The 21904-nt window shown below is 42.6% G+C and overlaps 2 protein-coding genes across 2 annotated transcripts in view; one reads left to right on the top strand and one right to left on the bottom strand.

Annotated features, from left to right (window-relative positions):
• Positions 1 to 6716, bottom strand: part of EFCAB11 (EF-hand calcium binding domain 11) — a 59137-nt gene extending 52421 nt beyond the window's left edge. The window contains exons 1-2 of the mRNA XM_056851791.1: positions 6639 to 6716; positions 1609 to 1704 (exon numbers count right to left, since the gene is read on the bottom strand). Of these exons, the coding sequence (XP_056707769.1) occupies positions 1609 to 1704; positions 6639 to 6716 (174 nt within the window). The remainder of the gene's footprint in view (positions 1 to 1608; positions 1705 to 6638) is intronic.
• A 719-nt stretch (positions 6717 to 7435) lies between these two features.
• The window catches only part of TDP1 (tyrosyl-DNA phosphodiesterase 1), a 39083-nt gene continuing 24614 nt past the window's right edge, over positions 7436 to 21904 (top strand). Inside the window, exons 1-6 of the mRNA XM_056851165.1 lie at positions 7436 to 8008; positions 8855 to 8898; positions 10507 to 10562; positions 12517 to 12613; positions 15279 to 15313; positions 17275 to 17367. Of these exons, the coding sequence (XP_056707143.1) occupies positions 7474 to 8008; positions 8855 to 8898; positions 10507 to 10562; positions 12517 to 12613; positions 15279 to 15313; positions 17275 to 17367 (860 nt within the window). The 5' untranslated portion in view covers positions 7436 to 7473. The remainder of the gene's footprint in view (positions 8009 to 8854; positions 8899 to 10506; positions 10563 to 12516; positions 12614 to 15278; positions 15314 to 17274; positions 17368 to 21904) is intronic.

Here is a 21904-nt window from a genome sequence, read left to right as displayed (position 1 = left end):
TTTCAAACATCTGAAGTTGTGCTGTGTGGAAAAATAGGGGAAAGGGCAAGTCTGAAGGGATTTCTTGTGCACAAAAGGAATCGCCAAAGTATGCTAGATTTAACGCTCCAATCAGACTCCCAAAACCTGTGAGAAATGAAGGCCTCACATGTACACTGCTCTCACGCTGCTAAAAAGTTGGCAGAACAAAGCAGTGTGTAGACAGGGCCCCAAACTGGGGTATGCTGGAAGGTAGGCTGAAGGAAAGCGAGAGTCTTCCTCTTGTTTCAATTCATTTTGGGCCACAAAAGAGCAGGAGGGGGTGAAGCTTCGGGCAGAGAGGACACGTGTCCTTAGCCATGTTCTTCGGAGGCCAACGGTTATCTTTTAAGCTGTAAAGCAAACCAATTTGTGCTGACAGAGGCTAAGAGAGCACAACCCTTGCCCTTTCCAGAGCCTCTTGCATGTCAGTTCCCTAAATCACCGTTGGATAACATCCTGCTATACTGTTCAGGGCAACATCCACCAGATGATAGCCATGTCCTTGCAGCATGGCTGCCATGCAGCCTGTGCCAAGTGATTGCCCCACCTTGGTACACTCTTGCCCAGCGGGTCCACAGAGCCACCAGGGCAGAGGAGATTCTGCCAAGTGATGGCTGGTCCTTTAAGCTGAGAGGGAAAAGCTGAGGCATGTTCCATTGATAGCAACACAGCCCTGATAGATCAACCACAATTGGGTGCATACTGTGATTCACACCCAAGTCCAATGTTATTGTCCCTCACTGCATTGCTGTTGATGGACTGCATGTCAGTATTTGCATTCAAGTGCATGTTCTGCACAGCCCAACGTGGTGGAATCCACAGTGCGATGCGATCCACAACTACACTAACTACAAACTGTGTCTACACTTTTCTTTTTCCTGAATTGGTCATTGCCACCTAGCTGGCAGGAAGGTCACTGCGTACTTTAATTTCTTAAAAGTCTATTCACCCCCTGACACAAACATTTTTTCTGAGACTGCAAAAAATTAATACAAAACTGCAAAGGGAGCTTTTCTGCTCAAACACTAGTCATAGCACTTTGACAGCGCCTATAGTTCTAATATTACTGTACATTTTTATAAATTGTACTGTATCTAACATCTCACTCTATAGAAAGCCAAACAATAACCTTGAAAATAAAAATATAATTTTATCATTCTGTTTTTAAAAAGACAGATGAAATGGCTGCAATCTGTAACTCATTTAATAAACTCTTTTACTCTGTTACAATAAATACAACAGACTTGGAGGGAAATTAGTTTTGATCCACACACTAAAGAGTTTCTACTGAAAGAGCTAGAAAATATCACACCAAATCAGCTTTTCCTTCCCAAATCCAAATTTGTAAGAAAAGTGTTTTAACAGCGACACCTCTTGGTAACAAAAGGCATTATTTGGCTTCAAAGCTGTTTGTATGGATATGTACAAGACAAAATATATCCGAAACTCTTAAAACGGCATTTGGTTGAATTTTTAGAGGAAAAAATGACTGATAGCCTGATCCAATGCATATTTACCCAGAAGACTTATATGAAATGTTTAATAAAAAGCATGTGTGACATACAGGTGAAAGAAAATAAACTGTACCTTTGAGGGCTTATAGCCAAACAGCATCACTACAGCAACCTTGTAGTCCTCTCTGCTTAAGTATCCTTTGTTGCCTTCATCACACGCCTCAAATGCCTGAAGAGTATAAAAAAAAGTTAATGGGGACCAAAAAAACCCAGTGTCTAACATGGTCCTGTGCACTTAGAAGAATTTATAGCCCAGCTCTGGTTTGATATCTAATATTATATATTACCAATCTGTGATCCTTAAAGTGTTAGTACAAGAGATTTAAAAGCCATTTATTTTATTAAAGCCTCTATAAGCAATGCTTGGAGCATCAAGGTGAAACAGCTACACTCCTTTGTTCAGATATGATCTAAAGTGAGTTGCTAATCTGTCTTTTAAACGGTCTCTTTTCACTTTAATCAAACCACAGCTAGGGTTTCGAGGATGCTCGTTCCAAGAATCACTCGTTATTCCCTTGAAAGCACGGCCATTGTGAAGCTACAACAAAGGGCCCAGGACACGTGGCAGCAGCTGAAGCAATGTTGTCAATACCACAGAGGTATGTGGACCCTGACTAACTGTGCCCTGCACAGTCAGCTCACCCCAGCACCTTGTGCCCATTCTGAACACAAGCCATGAACCTGCCCAGTGCTGAGGGGGCCACCCCCTACTTGGGCTTTCCTCTGGAAAAGGTATGCTCTCTACCACCTCCCAACAGACTATTAATGTCACCTGCCCCATGTCCCATGAGCCACTTCAAGAGCTTTAAAAGCCAAGAGGAGAAGAAGAGTTGGTTTTTATGTGCCGACTTTCTCTACCACTTAAAGAAGAATCAAACCGGCTTACAATCACCTTCCCCCACCCCCGCACAACAGACACCCAGTGAGGTAGGTGGGGCTGAGAGAGCTCTAAGAGAGCTGTGACTAGCCCAAGGTCACCCAGCTGGCTTCCTGTGTAGGAGTGGGGAAGCCAACCCGGTTCACCAGATTAGAGCCCACCGCTCCAAACCACCGCTCTTAACCACTACACCACACGGACGTTGGGTTGCCAATATGCAACTCTAACCATAGTTAGGTATCATCAACCTAGTTTGTGGGAAAGAATTGGAGAGCCAGGAGGGAACAACTGGGAGGACTAACATTGTCAACTATAATGTATTTCCCTTTCCCTTCTTGTTGCTGTTATAAAGCTTGTGTGTGGTCCTTTGGCTCTTAGTCCATGGCTTGAGTTCTGTGCCCTGGATCAGCCAGCCCCTGAATCAAAGACCAGCCCAAGACATGATATGGTGTTCTGTTCCTATCTTATTTATATTGTCTCTTATTTTTGTTGTATGCTACTTTGGGTCTTTTTGGTGAGAAAAGCAGGGTACAAATAGTTAAATAAACAAAACGAACAGCTTATATACTACGACGCTCCTTTTACAGTATCCTGAGCCTCCTCCCCAAGCAACAACTAAGATTACTTTTTCAACAGGTACTGAAGTAGTCTCAAAGAACAGTTAAAAGCAATCCTGAGTTAATCAAAATAAAAATATACTAGACTATTTCTGTAGTTTTTCAGTCATGTGAGAAAAAACCTTAAAACTCTAAAAGTGACTCAAATAGCTAAATTTCTCATTCAAGTTTTGGGCCAATGGATAGAGCACTCTTATTCCTTGATTTTATATTGATTGCAGCATCATGCAGGAACATGCTTATGAACTAAAGCAAACAGAAATGAAGAAAGCCTGATTGCCTGCTCATCATCAGTGGAAACCTTTTGTGGAGAAAGTGTTAATGAAATGCATGAACAAATTATCAGGTTCTGAAAACACACCAGGAGTACTTTAGACTTTTTGAATATACACACAAAAAAGATCAGCTTCTGGAATTTTAATGACTAAATATCATCTATAAATACAGCAGACATGTTAACCTCCCCACAGCAGGTGAGCAGGAAGTAATTCTCACATCTCAGATACATGAACTCTCTTACATTTTCCAAAGAAAAGATTTCTAGTTCTAAGAAATCACTGAAAACTGTAATATCAGTTCAAAGTGAATTTGCAAAATAAAAACAAACTTTCTACCTGGAAGAACAAACTGTCCAGAAAAACTACCTTATAATACTACCATAACCTGGACATTTTAGGCATCACTTTGCGTTTTTAAAGAGGTACAGGTATCTTCTTAAACATTATTGTGTGACTAGATTAAAAATTCCCATACTTTGTTGTTGGATTTTGTTTTGTCAGATCTTTCTAAAGAGAGCAGAACGCTATTAGAAGGTCTGAAAGCCGCCTCCACACCTGCTGTCCATTCCACTAGGGATACAAATTTCATTTAAGAAAGCAGCTCTTTGTACAAAATGTGTGTAAATGATTAAACATCAACAAACTCTCTCTAGCCAGCCCACATACATATTCTTACATATTATCAGCTCTGCTATTCATTTTTGTTAAGGAAAAATCAACACGTTAACAGGCTCCAGTGTTATTCCTGCATACAGAAAATTATTGGTAAGGCCAGCATTGGAAAACAGATGTTCTGCAGGCACAGACCATCTTGGAATGCACAGGTAACCTTTTGCCTGTTTTCAAGCTTCAGAAAACATTTACCGTATATGTTGACAGAGATATTTACATTGTAACTGAATCCTCATTGTTTAAAGTTTTACATCTCTGCGTTCCACACATACACATCCATCTATACACCACCTGAGACCTGCTTTCAGTTTCCACATCACCACTGCTTAATTGTTATTGTTAAACTTTAACATTTATGTATCATCAAAAGCACTCTGCATATTGTACCAAGATAGATAAGGAACACTGCAAAGCTGCTGCCAGTCAGAGTCCAATATATTGGCCTAGATGGCTTAATACTGTCATTCAATGTAAGGCAGCTACAGTGTGTTCAAGGCACTCCCAGTGTATTGCACTATCAGTGATTTCAGGCACATGTGGTACATGAGCTCCTTGTAATGCTTTACAAAAACTCCCATGCACCTGCACAATTTGAGGATTTCTTACTACGTCTTCATTATAGCTTTCTCTAACTCCTAATCATAAGATAGAAGACTACTAGACATTTTCATTATAGATTTTTGTGACTGAAGTCTACTAATTAATTAATTAATAAGGCATATGCCAAATGGGCGCTTGACCAGCATGGGCGGGCCATGGCTCAGTGGCAAAGTATTTGTTCCAGGTTCAATCCCTTCCATTTAACCCCTATCTGAGAACCTCAACCAATCAGAGTAAACAATGCTAAACTTGACAGATCAACAATCTGCCTCAATATAAGACAGCTTCACATGTGAGCATCCCACTGACAGGCTGAATTGTCAATCACAGAAGATGGCAGAGCAACATACAAGATTTTGAATCCAGGACTGCGACAGCAAAAGTGAACATGTGATTGTGTCATCAGATGTGCCTTCATTGTTACTTGTAGATATCACTTCTTGTAAATACAATTTCACAAACAGTTCCATCATAATAAATAATATTTATATTATTGCATGTCTTTTTTCATTCAGGCAGTTTTCTCTTAGCATTTTTTAAACTCTTCAGCTTTTCCTAAAGCACATGCATGACATGCCTAGAAAATTTACAGTTTGAGCTATGTGCAGGATACATAGGGAGAGGAATAGAAAAGACTGGTTAAGATAACCTCTGTCCTCTCTTACCTGCTCCCTTGATTCATTTTCTGGACTACCAAAATTACTTCTAATTGACTTTCTGACTATCTGAAAGAATAGAGCATCTGACCGTAGTTTGTCCCTCTTGTTTGTACCTTACCCATTGTAAAGATAAGTCTTTTTTAAAAGATCAGATTGGAAATTAGTGATATCAGTGTGGATGCTATCCATTGGTCCTGCCACCGTAACAGGTGATAAAATAGTCCCCTTTTTGCTGGTGGATAGAGATCCAAGTATAACACGGGCGGTGGCCAAGCATCTCTCCACCATATTTTCCTTAAAGAAATAACAAAAAACAACAACAACTCCCTATTAACTGCTCAAGACCTGTGGGTCATGGGAGCTTGAAAAGGAAAGGCTATCCATCAGTTGCAATTTAAGGATAACACCACATGTTTCCATAACAAAGAATTCCAGGGTATTTCAGTAGCAATGTGTTATGTTGGATTATTTATAGGTCACTGTATTTCTCCATGAACAGTTTGCTCACTTATTATGGTGGTGCAAGACACATAACCCAAGAATACTGACGCTGCCTATCTTCCCACTCACTTCAACCTTGAGTTCACTCCTTCAAACGTGCAAATAAAATCACAAACTGCAAGGTGCCCAAGGCCTGCTATTCTAAGACAGCCAGCTGGGTGAATATATCCTTTACTCTCTAGATGGGGAGTTCCACACATAATGGGGTAAGAAACCACAAGCCCTTGTTCAACCCTCACCCATTACATGTGTTAAATAGGCTAGCAAAACTAATTAATAGACTGTGCATTTTTGTAGATTAACATTTGAAATTGCATAACTACATTTCAGCCCATATTTCTTGGCTTTCATGCCCCCTTGACACGGTTGTTGGTTATTGTTTGTTGTTGTTGGTTCCATCCTGGAACATAGGCAGGATGGTGCTGCGGCAGTCGTCTTGTTTGTGGGCTTCCTAGAGGCACCTGGTTGGCCGCTGTGTGAACAGACTGCTGGACTTGATGGGCCTTGGTCTGATCCAGCAGGGGCTTTCTTATGTTCTTATTCCCCCCCACACACACACACACTGCCTACATTAACCGAGCAATACTAAGCAGGTCTACCCAGAATCTTACTCAGGTCTATTCAGTGGGGTGTGGCTTCATTCACTGCATCATAACGAGGGGGACAGAGTTCACCTAAGTTTATACCTACTGGAATAAAGTTATATTTACTGGAATCAAATCATGTGAAGTCTTTATAGTCCCATAAACTAATACTGCCGTCTCTCCAAAAGAAGGATATTTCCCTTCCCTTTCAAGGCAACCTGACTGCAGCTTATATTTCCCTTCCCTTTCAAGGCAACCTGACCCAACGGACCGCATCCACAGCAAGAGACTCCGAAAACGGTCCTCCTGGCCTACCTTCACCCACCGCTTCCTTTGATGCTCATCGCGAAGGCGCCCAACGCTTTCCTCTCCCTGACCGACCGCCGCGCACATGCCAGCCGAAGAGCCCGCCGACAGGCACTCACCGCGAAGCTTCCCATAGCAACCAAACGACCCACATTCAACTTCCCCCTAGCAACCACAAGGCCGCCGTTCATTGGTCGGGCGCTCGAAAAAGCCCCCATTGGACGCAGTAGGCGGGGAAAGCCCCTTCAGCTTCCCGTCGTTGACCGAAGAAAGCGTCAATCATGTCGCCGCGGCTCACCGGAACCGGACGTTTCTCCCCGTAGACACGCCCCTTTCTATTCTGTAGCGTCCATGCTGTCCCGAAGAGAGGGGCGTGAAAAAAGGTTTCCGGAGGGGTTTTTCTGCCTTGCCTCGGTGCCAGTTTTGTGGAGGACAAGGGTCTCTTTGGCTGGTTTGGGTTCAGTGAAGAAGCGCCTGGGGCTTGGGCTGTCCTGAGTGGGGGAGGAAAGAAATTCCGTTTGCAGCGCGCGCGCGCAGGGAACGCGTCCCTCCTTTTGAATGTAGGCGGGCCAACGGACTTCAAACCGCCCTCGCTCCACTAGAGCGTTCCTGGCTTGGTGGTCCAGCCTATTGGGCAGGCTTAGACAAAGCAAAGCGGGTGCAATGCTGCGGGACCTTGCTCATTATGCAGGGCGCGGGTTTCCATGATTCTCCCTGAACGGTTCGGAGGTGCGAGTCGGTCGGCCGGCCGGCCGAGTGGGTTCTTCGTGCAAAAGTGGAGACGTCGCTCTCGGGCAGAGGTCGCCTCAGTTCTCCCGCGCGCTTCACCTCGCTTGGCCCTATCATGTCCCAGGAAAGCGAGCATGGGAAATGGACCGTGTCCAGTAGCGATGAGAGTGGTGACGAGCCAGCTGGTGGTTGCGAGAAGCCCTCGACCTCTTCGCTGCAGCCGGCGGGTCGAGGCCGAGCGAGCGAGCCGCGTTACTCTTGTCCAGAGGCCAGGAAGGCTGCTCACAAGCGAAAATTTTCTCCGCTGGGATTGCGGGGTGGAAATTCCCCGCCGGAGGGGCCGCCGGCCCCAAAGAGACCCCCTCCCGATGGCTTGGGTTGGTGCCTTTCAAGCAGCGATGAAGAGGGTGATTGCAAAGGCCAGGCGGAGAGAGGAGATGCAGCCGCCGCCAGCATCAGGCAGGGAGAGGACTGTGCCCCTAAGGAGATGGCAAGTAATGAACCTTCGCTAAACCATCAATCTGCAGAGCCGCCAGACAAAGTGCAGGACGCTTGGGATCTGTTGGATGGAGGGAATCCTTTCAGATTTTTCCTCACCAAAGTGAAAGGAATAAAGTCCAAATACAACGCTGCAGCCCTTCACATAAAAGGTAATCATGAACCAATACCACAAGAGCTTCTACTGTCTGCTTTACAAGTTTAGTTTGAGCAGATTGTTGTAGCTCCAGCTCTTGATAATGGACTTCTGTGAAGTTAGTGTATTGTACTGGTTAGTATTGGCCGAAGAGCTGCGAGAGTGAGGATCAGATCCCCACACGGCTGAGGCTCACTAGATAACCTTGGGCTAGTTGTGCTCTCTCAGCCTAATCTACCACACTGTTTTGGAGAGGGAAAAATGGGAAAGGAGAACTATGTGTGCCACCCTAAGTGCCTTGGCTGGAAGGACAGGATAAAAATACTAGATAGATCTGTAGGGCCAGCTCCTTGCTTCCTTTTAGAGAGCAGTGCAAGATCTGTTCTTTTACAAATGGCATTTGTTCCAGTGATGCAACTTTTAATATATAGCTTAGGAGAAATGGTTGTGGCATTTATCTTGCTTAAGTGCTATGATTTATTGAAAAGTTGTTTTAATCTGGAATGACTGGTTAGTCACCTCAAATTATAAATGGAAGAGTATACACTTTTACTTTTAAGATAGGAATGTATTGATAACAAGACTGATACTGAAGGGTATAACAGCATACATATTTACGCAGAGAACTGAATAAGTATTATAATGTGTGGTGTAGGGGATCACAAATTATTTAGTAGCTACTTCTATTATTAAAACAACATAGACTGCATCATACATGCCATGTACATCATTTGATTTATTTACCCTTGTTAATTGTTACTTGATGTCTGATAGTTATACTTGTGAATGGACTCAACTGAAAAGCAAATTATTTGTTAGTTTCTATTTCAGTAATACTCATATCATTTCTAACTTATTACAGATATTTTGTCTCACCTTTTTGGGACTCTTGTGTCATCTGCTCAGGTAAGGTGTGTTCATATTTCTTTTTTGAAACATAGCACTATATCGCTCATTCAGATTGCCTGTAGTTCCAGTATGTAGTTGGAACAGTTTTCTCAGGATAGTTTGTCATGCTGTCTTTTGGAAATGGTAGCCACCATTATTTTCTCTATTATGCATGCACATATGTATTTTGTTAGCAAAGGGCAGATCTTTTTTGTGGCAGATCTGTTTTATTGATAAAGCCCTAAATTTTCCAAAAATATGTAATATAACCTATGTTTCTACATTCTTACAAGAAATTATATTGGAGGTTGTGAAGGCATACAGTGTGTTACTTACAAATAACATTTGCCGGAATGAAGATATTTAGTTGCCATGTTGATTTTTAAACTGTTCTTTATTTTGTGTACACATTTAATGTATGTGTGGCAATGTTAGGAAATAGATTGGCTCTCAGAAGTTAAGCCAGATGGGCCCTGGCTAGTAGTTAGATAGAAACCTCCAAGGTAGTCCAGGATTGCTACTTAGAGGCAGACAATGGCAGAGTCACCTCTGTTCACCTCTCTTGCCTTGAGAACCCTATGGGCTGGGATTAGGGTTGTCCATATTGATAAACCTGAACCAAAAATAAACCCGAAATTAGCAGTTTCAATAATTTTAGGGCTTTGGGTTTACCAAATGCCAAAACCTGGGTATCTACCCAAATCTGAATAGGCGACTCCCAAAAAAGCTGAATAAATATTTTTTAATTTATTTGGATTTTTTGGGTTCATGTATTCGCCTTTGCTCAGAGGCATGGCTTTGTACTTTCTCCCCTTTTTCTTCCTTTTTTTGACTGTTTTTGTTAGGGCCCCATGGCTGGGGGCCCTTTTGAGGTCAGGATTGTGTAATTGGAGCCAACTTGGTTTGACCAACATGCAACCACACAGCCGTCCATCCATCCATCACCGTTCAGTGGGTTAATATGGATAAAGCATATGCGCCCCAGATACAAATGGAGTCCCCAGACTTTGAGGCACTAGCCTGCCAATTGGCTTTTTCCGCCAGTCCTCGGCAATGCTGAACTTCTGAACCTAAAAACCAATGGACGGCTCAGCTCGCTAATGCCTGAAGGATGGGGTTGACCCCTTTGTGGGCCTATAAAATTGGACCCCCTGTCCCAAAGTTCACCAAACTCCGGTGACCATCTAAGGAGAGTCCCTTGCAGCCATGCTGCACATTTGGGGACTCTACCTCCAAAAATCTCCCCCCGAGCTTCAAAAAAATCCCTATAGACTATAATGGGCCTGAATTTTTCGGTAAACCCGGAAATAAACCGAATAATGAAATTTACTGGTATGGGTATTTGGCTTATTCCGGGTTTACAAAAAAATAATCAGGCCCAATAAACCTGAACCCAAAATTTACAGAAAAACATTTTCAGTAGCTGGGACTTGACACCACTTTCCAATCCACGTGTACCTTCTTCTACAATAGACTTGTGATGGGGAAAAAATCTTAAGAGGTGTTTTGTGTGTGTGTGTACACACACACACACATATACACACACACCATTACAAATAAGAAAATACCACTTTATAGACACTATTCTTTTTCTAACAAATGTTTCTTTTTCTCTACATTGCCAAGTTTAACTATTGTATAGATGTGGAGTGGCTTGTCAAGCAGTACCCAAAAGAATTCAGGTAATTTGCTTTGAGAGGAGCTCCCTCTTACAGTGCCTTTCTATATTCTTGTGGTTCCTTTTACTGAGTATAAAAACTAACTAGACTCCTCCTTCGTATTCCTCATTTATACTTTACAGTTGGCCATTGTACATTAAATGATATCAGTATACTTGCTGTACAGGCTACCTTTCATTAGCTGGTGCTGTTATCTTCAGTGAGAACTGCAAAAGACTTTTCAGTTAAGTTATTGATTCACAGCTATTGCTCAATACCATTTTACCATTGAGTGGTGATAAGCATCATTATCATACCTGGGGTTCACCATCCATGTATAATGTTTAAAATTGCAATGTATGTCATTGATGCAGTCCTTATGGAAGAGTTTTGTGGTCTGGGCTTAGTACCACTTTTTTATCCTGACCATTTCACTTTTTTTGCAGCTGCTTAACAGCAGTATTTATTACAGCTATTTATGCACCATCACTTTGCTTCTAATTGAGACACCCAAGGGCGCTGAAAATTCCTACAAGATAATGATAAAAAACACTTTAAAATTAAGCAACTCACTTCTCCACATGAAGCCTGCTGGGTGATCTTGGGCCAGTCACAACCACCTCTGAGTGTCTCTTGCCTTGAAAACCCTATGGGGTCGCTATAAGTCAGTTGTTATTTGATGGGACACTCACAAAGTTGTTCGCGATTAATATGTTATGTATAAGCTGCTTACTTGAATATCATGAAACTTTAGGTGCATTGTTCTACAGCAGGGTCCCCAACGTGGCTCCCATGCATGTCATGGTGTCCGCCAAATGTTTTTGGAAAGTGTGTGGGGCTGTTGCCCAGTAAGGCTTCTGACTGGCCACTGGAGACCTGAATGGCCATGCAGATTTTTAAAAACATTGCTTCGACAGTAGGGTCCATCACAGCACAAGGATCTTCTTTGCCAGGCTAAAGTTAAACTGTGTGTATACAAGGAAATATTTTAAAACAATACGTTCATTCTGAAAGGCATCCTGTTAACCAGATCTTCAGCCTGAAATGTTACTATCAAAGTTATGCATAAACTACCGTATTTTTCGCTCCATAGGACACACCTTTCCATAAGAAGCACCTAGTTTTTAGAGGAGGAAAACAAGAAAAAATCTTGTTTTCCTCCTCTAAAAACTTGTCTTATGGAGTGAATGCCGGCTGGGTGCGTGCGTGTCAGGACGGCGTCCCCCGCCCCAACATCCAGCTGGGAGGCAGGCAGGGCCGCACAGAGCTAGCCGGCGCACGTGCCCAGCCGGCTCTGTGCGGCCCCGCCCGCCTCCCAGCTGGCCGTCGGGGCGGGGAACGCCAGCTCACGCCATCCGGACGTGCGCACACCCAGCCGGCTCTGTGCGCCCCGCCCGCCTCCCAGCGGGCCATCGGGGTGGGGAACGCCGGCTCGCGCCGTCCCGACGTGCACGCGCACAGCCAGCATTCGCTCCATAAGACGCATGGACATTTCCCCTCACTTTTGAGAAGGAAAAAAGTGCGTCTTATGGAGCGAAAAATACGTTAATTCTGTGATATTTGTGGTTGGCTCTGCCTCCTGTGGTGGCCCCTTTTTTGGGGGGGGTTGCACCTACCACCTTGTGTCAGAATTCTACAGGTGTCCTCAGGCTCAAAGTGCTGGAGGTCTTGTTCCATAAAATGTTAGTTTTTGCAGGCATAACTAGAAATCTTTCACTTAGGTTGCTGTGTAATGTGTCCTGTCCCACATGAACCTCCTCGCATGCAAGCCCATCCCTGAAAAAGAGAGAATATTAATCATGTGCTGTAGGTCCTACACAAGTAAGCTTGAAGATTTGTAGACTCAATATGTACATTCCAATTAATGCCCTTAGAATGGTGATGGAGTTGGCTGCTATAGTTTCCCTCTCCTTGTGTGTTTACGCGTGTATGCTCTACATACCATGAATCCTCTAATAAATTTTTCTTTTACTTTAAGGGACAAACCTTTATTAATTGTCCATGGAGAAAAACGAGAATCCAAGGCTGAGCTGCATGAAGAAGCAAAACCCTATAAAAATGTTCGCTTATGCCAGGTAATATACTTTTGTCATCTCTTTATTAACAAAAGTAAGGTTTTCTGTGTTGCAATCCACCAGTAGTATCTTGTACAGAAGCTGGTGTTCTTGGCCTACTTAACTAATATTTAACTTTACCTGTATTCATTGTATAAAAAAAACTCCTTTTGTTTACTATGTTGAGCGAATATCCTGTAAAAACATCTTACACGGTGAATGTTGTTCCTTACACTTACTATCTTCTTTTTAAAAAAATACCTTAAAATATTAGCAGTTACAAGGAGCTTTTAGAAGTTTTCCATCCAAAGACTGGGCAATGTCAGATGTTCTCACTATTTATTTAATTTTTTACATGGTTAACATTATCAGCAAAACATAAAGAATGTTTAAAAATTATTTTTAAAGCATTTATGGAGAATATGTTTGGAAGTGGTATTATAGCCTGTAGCCTGCACAGATCAGCTGGGCGCTGAAAAGTCCTACAAGATAATGATAAAAACACTTAAAAATTAAGCAGCTGAAAACAACGCAGCCACTAAAAATAGTAACAAGGAGTGGCAGCTAGTTAAGCCAGTAATAAGTATTCTGGAATCAGCTGGTAGCCTCAACATGCGTGTTTCTCATGTGTGGATGGCAGGCATGCACACACAGTTACATTCTTTAATATAAGCTCTGTCCCCATGAGCACATACCTATGTCAACTGTCATGCACACTGACTCATTGCATGCATAGCATAAGCACAATTCTTCTTTCATCAAGCAGCAATAAAGTGGAACAGGGAAGGATTCCCCCCCCCCTCACTTGCTGCACCTGACAGGAGTCCCGTTCCACTTCACTCTCATTTTCTATGCAACAGCTTTTTGTCCCATTAAAGGGTTGCTTTGAAAATCTATTGCCAGTGTTTCTGAAGATGACTGCATACTGAGCCCTGTTCTAGCATCAGGATCCAGCCTACACATTTAAGCACTAGGCTGCAGTCACACTCCACCCTACCCTTAAGCACATCTGTGGGAATCATGCAGAGGCCTGCATGTTCAGAGAGACTGAGTCTTTTTCATCCATTTTAGAGGAATATCTCCACTGCTCTCCTATTTAACTATCTCCACTATCCTATTTAAAAAAAAGATTTCTAAAGCTGTCTGCTTTTCCTTGGTTTTGAAGAGTGTTGTATGCTTATTCTTCTCACTAGTTTCGATCCTGTAGAAAAGCTCGGGATGTGTAGGGGGAGGCAATTTTTGACAATTCCCCCAGCTTGCAGCTTCTGTGGGAGCCCCTTCTCCCAGGAGCAGCGTTGCAGAGGCATTTGGGGGTGCCCAGGGTGGGGGAGAGCCAGCGTGGTGTAGTGATTAAGATCAGTGGTTTGGAGCAGTGGAGTCTGATCTGGAAAACCAGGTTTGATTCCCCACTCCTCCACATGAGCAGCGGAGGCTAATCTGGTGAACTGGATTTGTTTCCCCACTCCTACACACAAAGCCAGCTGGGTGACCTTGGGTCAGTCACACTCTCTCAGCCCCACCTACCTCACAGGGTGTCTGTTGTGGGGAAGGGAAGGCGATTGTAAGCCGGTTTGATTCTGCCTTAAGTGGTAGAGAAAGTCGGCATATAAAACCAACTCTTCTTGTTTTGTATTTGTAGTATGGAAAATTTTAGTGGACAGAAAAGCACAGCATATGAATTACGCTGTGATTTTCAATGGGAACATCCCAAGTCAAAATAACCCATCTAAGTTTCTCAATTATCTCTTGCAGTGTCTCAGTCTGATCTGTTTTCACTTGTGGTTTCTTTGAATCAGTTTAGCAAAATCCTTTTTCTTGTATAGATAAATCGCTTGCCTTTACATTTTGAGAGAGCTTTGTCAGTATCAGAAAGGTTAGAGCCTAAGAACCACGAGCTGCTAGCATTATTTTTCTGGTGCTTACGGAAGACTGAACAGCACTACAATAGATCAGTTCAATAGAATTCTTCTGCTTGCCCAAGCAGAAGAATGCCTTCGGATTTTGTTTCACTTTGCACACATTAACTCAGCATGAGGTGTAACACAGCCCTTCCACAAACAGCAGATACCTTTAGCTTCAAATCTGAGTTGAGCGGAGTGCAATATATAACCCTGTTAGTGGAGTGTTACGCACAAAGCCCAGGGCTGGCTCACAGCATTTTGTGGCTTCGAGCATCTTCATCATGTGCCATCCCCTGCTGGTTCCAAGGAAGTCTGCTCTGTATCCCAGCTTGGACCCGGATGGCAGCAGGTCACCCACCCTCAAAATCCAAGGTGGGCTGCAGAGATGCTCTGCAGGCTGTCTTGAACCTGACAGCAGCAGCAGGGTGCACCCCTCCTCTCATGTAAGCCATGCCAGCTCCAAGGTGGGCTGCAACAAAGGCCCTTTGCAGCAGTACTTACAGATCTTAGAGGCCATTCCCATTGCCTCCTCCCATGTGCTGCCTTCTAACCATTTGCTGTCCCAAGCAGCCAGTCGGGTGATCTCCCTGCCCTGGGTAACCTAGGGAGTAACTTTTAGAATTGGAAAATGTGCATAATTATGAGGCGAAAGGACTGTTGTGCAATTTGTGTTGAGGCCACCAGGGAGCAGTAAGCTAATACAAAGTAGCTTTCTTTTAAAATAGTGTAACAATGAGATCTGCTGTTCCGGAAAACATCTTTTAAGAATGCTGTTCTTATTGTAGGCTAAGTTGGATATTGCCTTTGGAACTCACCACACGTAAGTAACAATAGCAGTTTTGGCAATAAATACGATGAGACTAAAGCAGTTTTGACCATAAATATGATAATTTCGTAATACGATAATTTCAAAATTTGGGCTATCTATACAGATGCTGGCAGAGTCTCTAATCATAGGCTGGGAACTAAAGAGGCCACTGCACAAAGCATTTCCTTATAAAGTAGAGAATGGTGGGAGGGGCTAGGGGGTAACCTCTTTCCTTTTTCTACATCTTGTGGGCTGCTGCTCTGGATGCCAATGTCAATACAGTATTAACTAAATATTAAGTCAGAACAAAAATGCTAAATCACATAGTGCTCCGTTTAGGGCATTGGATAACTTTCCAGTTCTCATTTTTCCAGAAAACCCACATCACAGTGTACCTGCTCCCATTCTAGAAAATTGGGTGTCGTTCATGGGGAAATGTGTGATGTGATATTACAGTAAATCGTTGTGTTTTTTGTGTGTGTTCCTTGACACAAGTTAGAATTAAACATGAAGCCCTTAAAGGGGATGTGCAAGTACCTGTGAAACTTGAGGGTGTTTTGCAGATTTCTTTGTTCTGTGTAATTACCAAGGGCTCTTGGGGAAAGTTTGGTAGTCAGTAGAAAAAAATACCACTGATCAATAAAGCAGTGCTGCGGAGAAATAATTTTAAGAGCTTAATTATTATAAATATGTGTGTACCAGAGCAAAGTTTAGAATAATACAGCATCTAGCTTACAAAAAACTAGTTTGCATCTATTTTCTGCAGAACTATGCTTGTGTAAATATGCGGCTGATTCAAACTGATTGGCAGACATTAGTATCACTACTTAGATGAACATTGAAGGGTAGGGTTTTATTGAAACACAGCATTTATGATTGATTTATGACTGATTTATGTGATTTGAGAATAATTGTCTTGGTTAGAGCCTTTTATTCAGGGACGTTTCCCGGCGGTCACCCCCACCGACTGCACCGACTTGATTATGCATGCCTTTTCCGACAGTCAGAGGTCACCTGGCTCTCCCCACACATTTTGCCCATGTTTTCCAGATGCCATTTTAGCCAGAATCTGGAAAATGCGGGCAAAATGCGCAGGGAGAGCGAGGTGATCTCTGATGGGTGGGAAAGGCATGCGTAATCAAAAGGAAGCCCCAAAGCAGTCGGTGGGGGGTGACTGCGGGGAAACATCCCTGAATAAAAGGCCTAGACATCCCCAGCATGGCACTCTTGGGAGCCATGGTGCCCACTGACATCTTTCCTGGCGCCCATTGAGTGTTTTTAGAAAGTGGGTGGGACCAGTTGGGGATTTTGCCCAGCAGGGCTTCTGACTGGCCGCTGGAGATCTGAATTTTGTGCAAAATGTCTGACAACCCTTGGGTGGGTATGGAGTTAGAATCAAACAACTTGTAATTTTTTTTTCTCTTGGTTATAATGAAATCTATTTTTTATAAGATGACAAAAATACTGTAATATTGGTCCGGCTTCCTGTTTTTATAATAGATCCGTTTATCATTGTGCAGCTAACGTTTTCTGCTTGGAAGTGGCATTTCACTAATGTTCCAGGTCTGGATTGTTCTGAATGTTACAATGCGCAGCAAGAAATGTTCAATTTCTGAATAAGTGATTGCTTTAATTTTTGAGCTTTGTGTGTTTGTAATGTCAGTGGTATTATATGAGGTCTTGGAATGAGTCAGCAATGTGAACTAAGCGTATTATTTCCCCAGTGCATTTTCATTCTCAAGTATCAGTTTCTAAGGCAACCAGCTCTTGGGGAGGGAAGCCGCAATAACATGACATGTTTTCAGTTTTAAAAAATGACACATGAAATCTATACAAAATGTGTAGGCAAAATGTTGTCTGTGTTAAAGTTATGTCTTGTATGTTAAAGAGACATCTGGCATTTTGAGACCTCTGACTTTGAATATTCTTAATACTTCCTTCCTTTGATGAATGTTAAAATTTGCTTTGTGTAGGAAAATGATGTTGTTGTATTATGAGGAAGGCCTCCGTGTCGTGATACATACATCTAATCTTATTGAAGATGACTGGTACCAGAAAACACAAGGGTAAGTGCAGAGATTTTAATATTCTTATCTTGGCATCTTGATTGGGTTTTTTTGGTAAACCACAAATTTTGTTTTAGGAGGACTTCTGTAATTCCACCCACAGTTGTTTCCTGAATTAGCTGTGAAACCCACTTGGAACATATATTTACAAATGGGGAGGTTAAAAAAATCTGTTGGAGTTAACCACAGCCCCTATCAGTTTAGTCTTCCACCCTGCCCTTTGCTCTCCATAGTGCTGTGCTGGCAAGAAGGCAGACAAGAAGTGTATGTGTGGGGGGTGCTGGGCTATCAGAATGTGACAGCAGTTTTAATGTATTTACATTTGGCTCCTGAGCAAAAGACTGAGCAAAAGACTGAGAAAGCAGTAACTTGCGGGACTTTGCAGGCTGCCAGCTTGAGCCTTTTAAGGGGCAAAACAAAAAGACTGTTGGCTGCTCACTTGAAGGCCCCTTGCTGTACTACTTTGGTAAGTAGCAAACGGCATGGCTGATTTACTCTGTAGAATTCAAGAGGACAGCCCAGACAGCTTGCAGAAATGCAATACACATTTCCAAAACAGCATACACAGTATTAATCAGCAAGAAGGCATGGCTGTGCTTTGAACTAAGCCTGACTTTAGCTAGTATTTGGGCCTTTATCGGCTTCAGCGCAGGTATTCAGCAGCATTTGCTTTGGAGAGCTGGATGCAGTCTTGACTGCTTAACATCAAGCACCTGGGGAGGAAAAATGTGGTATCTAATAAACTGGCAAGTCTATCTCCTCTGTGTCTACTTTGAAGTAATTCCCACTCTTCAGTTCATCCAGCCTTGAAGTTCAATACGTATGCACCATGAATTGGCTCAAGGAATAAGCAAGGAACATATATCCTTCATATTGTTCTAGAATGAATAGTGAGGGACTAGCACCTGAGGTTTTGCAAACCTAACCAGGTCTGCAGAAGATTGTAGGCTGGCCCTGCAGTGGTGTTAGGCACGGTGAGACTGTTCCTGCAGATTTCCCTGGCTCTTCTTTTGAGATCAATCAGATCAAGCTGCCTAACTCCCTAGCAGAGTTCGTGCTAGTTGAGCTTGACCTGGGCTGTATTGACTGCAGGCAGCATAAGTCACCAGTGCTTAAAGAACTTCACTGTTTCGGGGGTCTAATTCAAAGTGCTGCTTTTCACTTCTAAAGTTCTAAACAGCCTCTGGGACTAAGGTACTGTAACAATTGCCTGCTGCTCATATGGGCCTGCCCATGATTTAGGATCTTCTTTACTGCCCCTGCTTCAACCTCTGTTGATTACTGATCAGCATCATCTTTTTCTACAGTTAAGGAAGAAAATAATTTTAAGAGCTTGAAGCAAAGTTTAGGCATAATACAGTAGTTTGTCTAGATGACAGAAAAGATAAAAACTGTTGTTGTTTTTTTATAATTGACTTCTGTTCATTCTTGTTGGTTTTGGTTGGAATTTATGTTGGAAACTGCCTGAAGCAACTTGTTTGGAGAGTACAGTCTGTAAATGTGTTAAATATATGAAGACATTGGTCATGGAGGCAGAAATAAAAGTGGGATTGTGTGTGGTCGCTCAGCAACGGCACATGTCTTATGCCTTTCTGAATTGACTGGAAACATTAGCTGAGTTGGCCGAAGTCAGTCAGGGTTAAATCAGAAGGGAGGGGAAAATCTGTGTAATCAAAGTATGGTTAGCCTGGGATTACTCAATTGTTCACCTTATTTCATAAGTAATCCCTATTGAGTTCATCCATCTTGAACTTGGTTAAAAAATTATACTGTTACCATGTGGTTACATTTAAAGTGCCTGAAGAAAAGCAGGTGCCTTGCCATGAGAGAACTCCCAACTTTATGGGCTGGCCTTGCTGAAAGGCCATTGTGGCACCCTTAATCTAGTCCTTGCTTGCTGTGCACAGTAGTTAGGATCAGACTCTTAAGCTCAGGTGACAGCAAGCGAGGGCTCACTCTAGTTTCAAGGAGGAGCAGGCCAGCCCCAGATGTGCAGTGCTGGAGAAGCGAGAGTTACATTTTGTTCGAATTTCTGATTGATATGATTTCAGTAACGTGGCCAAATAGCCTGCTCTTTCTTTGACACGATCCTGTTTGTAGAACGTCAGAATACACAAAAACTGGCTGTTGACAACTCTGTCAACCTTATGCCAAAGAAACCTTACTACCACTTAATGATAGTATACATTTTGAGTCCTTATAAAATGCAGGATTCATGGATAGTGCAGAACCACTCTCCATTCTGAACTACATTTAATGTGGCTTATGGGAGTATATGCCGTAAATTGTTATTGCCTCCTTGATGGCCTTTGAGTTGTCGTGTTTCCTAGGGGATCTGTTCTTGTTGGCCAGCCTTAAGTGCCTTGCAGGCTTCCAGGTTAGGCAGTCTCAGACAGTATAATTAAGAGACCCACTCTTTACCCAGTAGTTTCTGAAATGGATAATAGTTATTAGTAAAAGTGCATAGGAATAGTTATAATAGTAAAGGCTCATGGTTTCAGAAATAAATTGTAAGAGATTTTATTATGTTAACTGGGCTCAGGTTGGAAGTCTAAACTTGCAAGAAAGTGCCGGACTGTGTACCCCACATCTTCCAAAATGAAGATCTCTGCTTCTGCAGAACCTGCAGTGGTCTCCCAGTTCTCTATTCCATTATCAGAAGAAGTCATGCCATCTTGTTCTAGCTCCCTGCCATGCCTCAAAGAGGCCCAAGCCATTTTCCATAGAAGATGCTATTCAAAAAAGAAATGAGACAAAAGTAGATGTTTAATCTGATTACTGTCCTCGGTAGATCTCGGAAGGAATCGGGACAGGTTTTTAGGCCATATAGGCTTGTATAAACTTGTTGTAATGTCCTAAGAACGAAATAGAAGTCTTTCATCGTTTCATATTTATAGATATAAACTTCAGACCATTAGATATTTTACTGCTCTTAGACTTTAAAGGGTCACCTGGATGATAAATTGACAGGTGATGGTTGCTCAGGTCACTTTGCCCAGAACACACTGGAGCCATTCAATCCTGTTTTCAACCGGGTACAGAAAACAGGTTTCTGATGATAAGTTTTATTCTTTATAACAATTTGTTTCCTGGCAGAAAATAGTTGTTAGGTTTGATTCTCAATAGCACTCCTTAATCTTTTTCCCTGAAGGAAAATTACATAGAGGAAGGAACATAGAAAATGTATCAAATATAACAACCAGTAGTTGGCTTTAAGCCACAGAACCATTTTTTGTCATCAAGTCGAGAAAAAACATGTCTGCTTAACTAATGGAAAATGTCTATAACTAGCAACAGTCCTGGTTGTTCAGTGTGTCAATAGAATAATGGTTTTATTGTTTCTGAAGATGAAAGTAGCATATTGCAAAGATATCTACATAATGTTTCACTTATTTCTTCTTGCTTCTGTCACTAGAAACCCTGAGAAAAGTAAGATGTTTTTCAGAGTTTGCATAAGTACCACAGATCAGGAACATTTTCTAGATACTTAACCTCGGAAAAAGTCCTTTTAAATAAGGGTGAAATTACGCTGTTTCTGTGCAAATTAAAGTAATAGCCCAAACTAGGCCAATGTTGTCTTGATCGTGTTTGGTTGTTACATACAGCTCCTTTGTGTTTGGTTATTGCATACAGCTCATTTGGTTGCATTGCATGTACTTGTATAGATGCTCTGCTGTCTTCTCCCCCTCTCTGCAACTGAAATGGTTATGGAAGAGGTTGAATGGAAGCAAGTAAGCAGGGGTAGGAGAATTTGCTTGGAGAGTTTATGGGAAGGGATGGTGGAAAGCTGTGTAGAAAGATTAGGAGTCTATGTCTGTAGTCTGCTTGAGACTATGTCAGAGACCAAAAGAAGGTACTGCCTAGTTCCGAGCATCTATTCATAACACTACTGGATTTATTTAATTAATTAATTCATTTGAACCCAGCCTTTCTCCCAAATGGGAGCCAAAGCAGCTTATGGCATTCTCTCCTCCATTTTATCCTCGCTCCTCTCCTCCATTTTATCCTCACATCAACCCAGCATGGTGTAGTGGTTTGGAGCTGAAAACTCTGATCTGGAGGACTTGGTTTGATTCCCCACTCCTCCACATGAGCGGTGGACGCTGATCTGGTGAACCGTGTTTGTTTCCCCACTCCTCCACATGAAGCCAGCTGGGTGACCTTGGGCTAGTCACACACTCTCAGCTTCACCTAACTCACAGGGTGTCTGTTGTGGGAGGGAAAGGTTATTGTAAGCCGGTTTGATTCTTCCTTAAGTGGTAGAGAAAGTCGGCATATAAAACCAACTCTTCTTCTTCTTTTGAGGTGGTTCCTGGACATCACATTGCTTTCCCCAGTGCATCCCCCTGCTGGGCATCCCATAAAATTGCCAAGGGTCCCTTGATGTTGGGAAGTAGTTTTTCAGAGGGGCAGGTGGCTGCAGCACGAAGGAGGCAACACAGATTCATTAAGCAAGCTCCATTTTGCTGCAAGATCTTTGGATCCAATCCCATAGAAAGAGTTTGTTTTGCTTGGGTTGGAAAAAGTAAAAACTGAA

This window comes from Euleptes europaea, chromosome 6 (assembly GCF_029931775.1).
Source record: "Euleptes europaea isolate rEulEur1 chromosome 6, rEulEur1.hap1, whole genome shotgun sequence".
Taxonomy (NCBI): domain Eukaryota; kingdom Metazoa; phylum Chordata; class Lepidosauria; order Squamata; family Sphaerodactylidae; genus Euleptes; species Euleptes europaea.
This window is presented reverse-complemented; position numbering and strand designations above follow the sequence as displayed.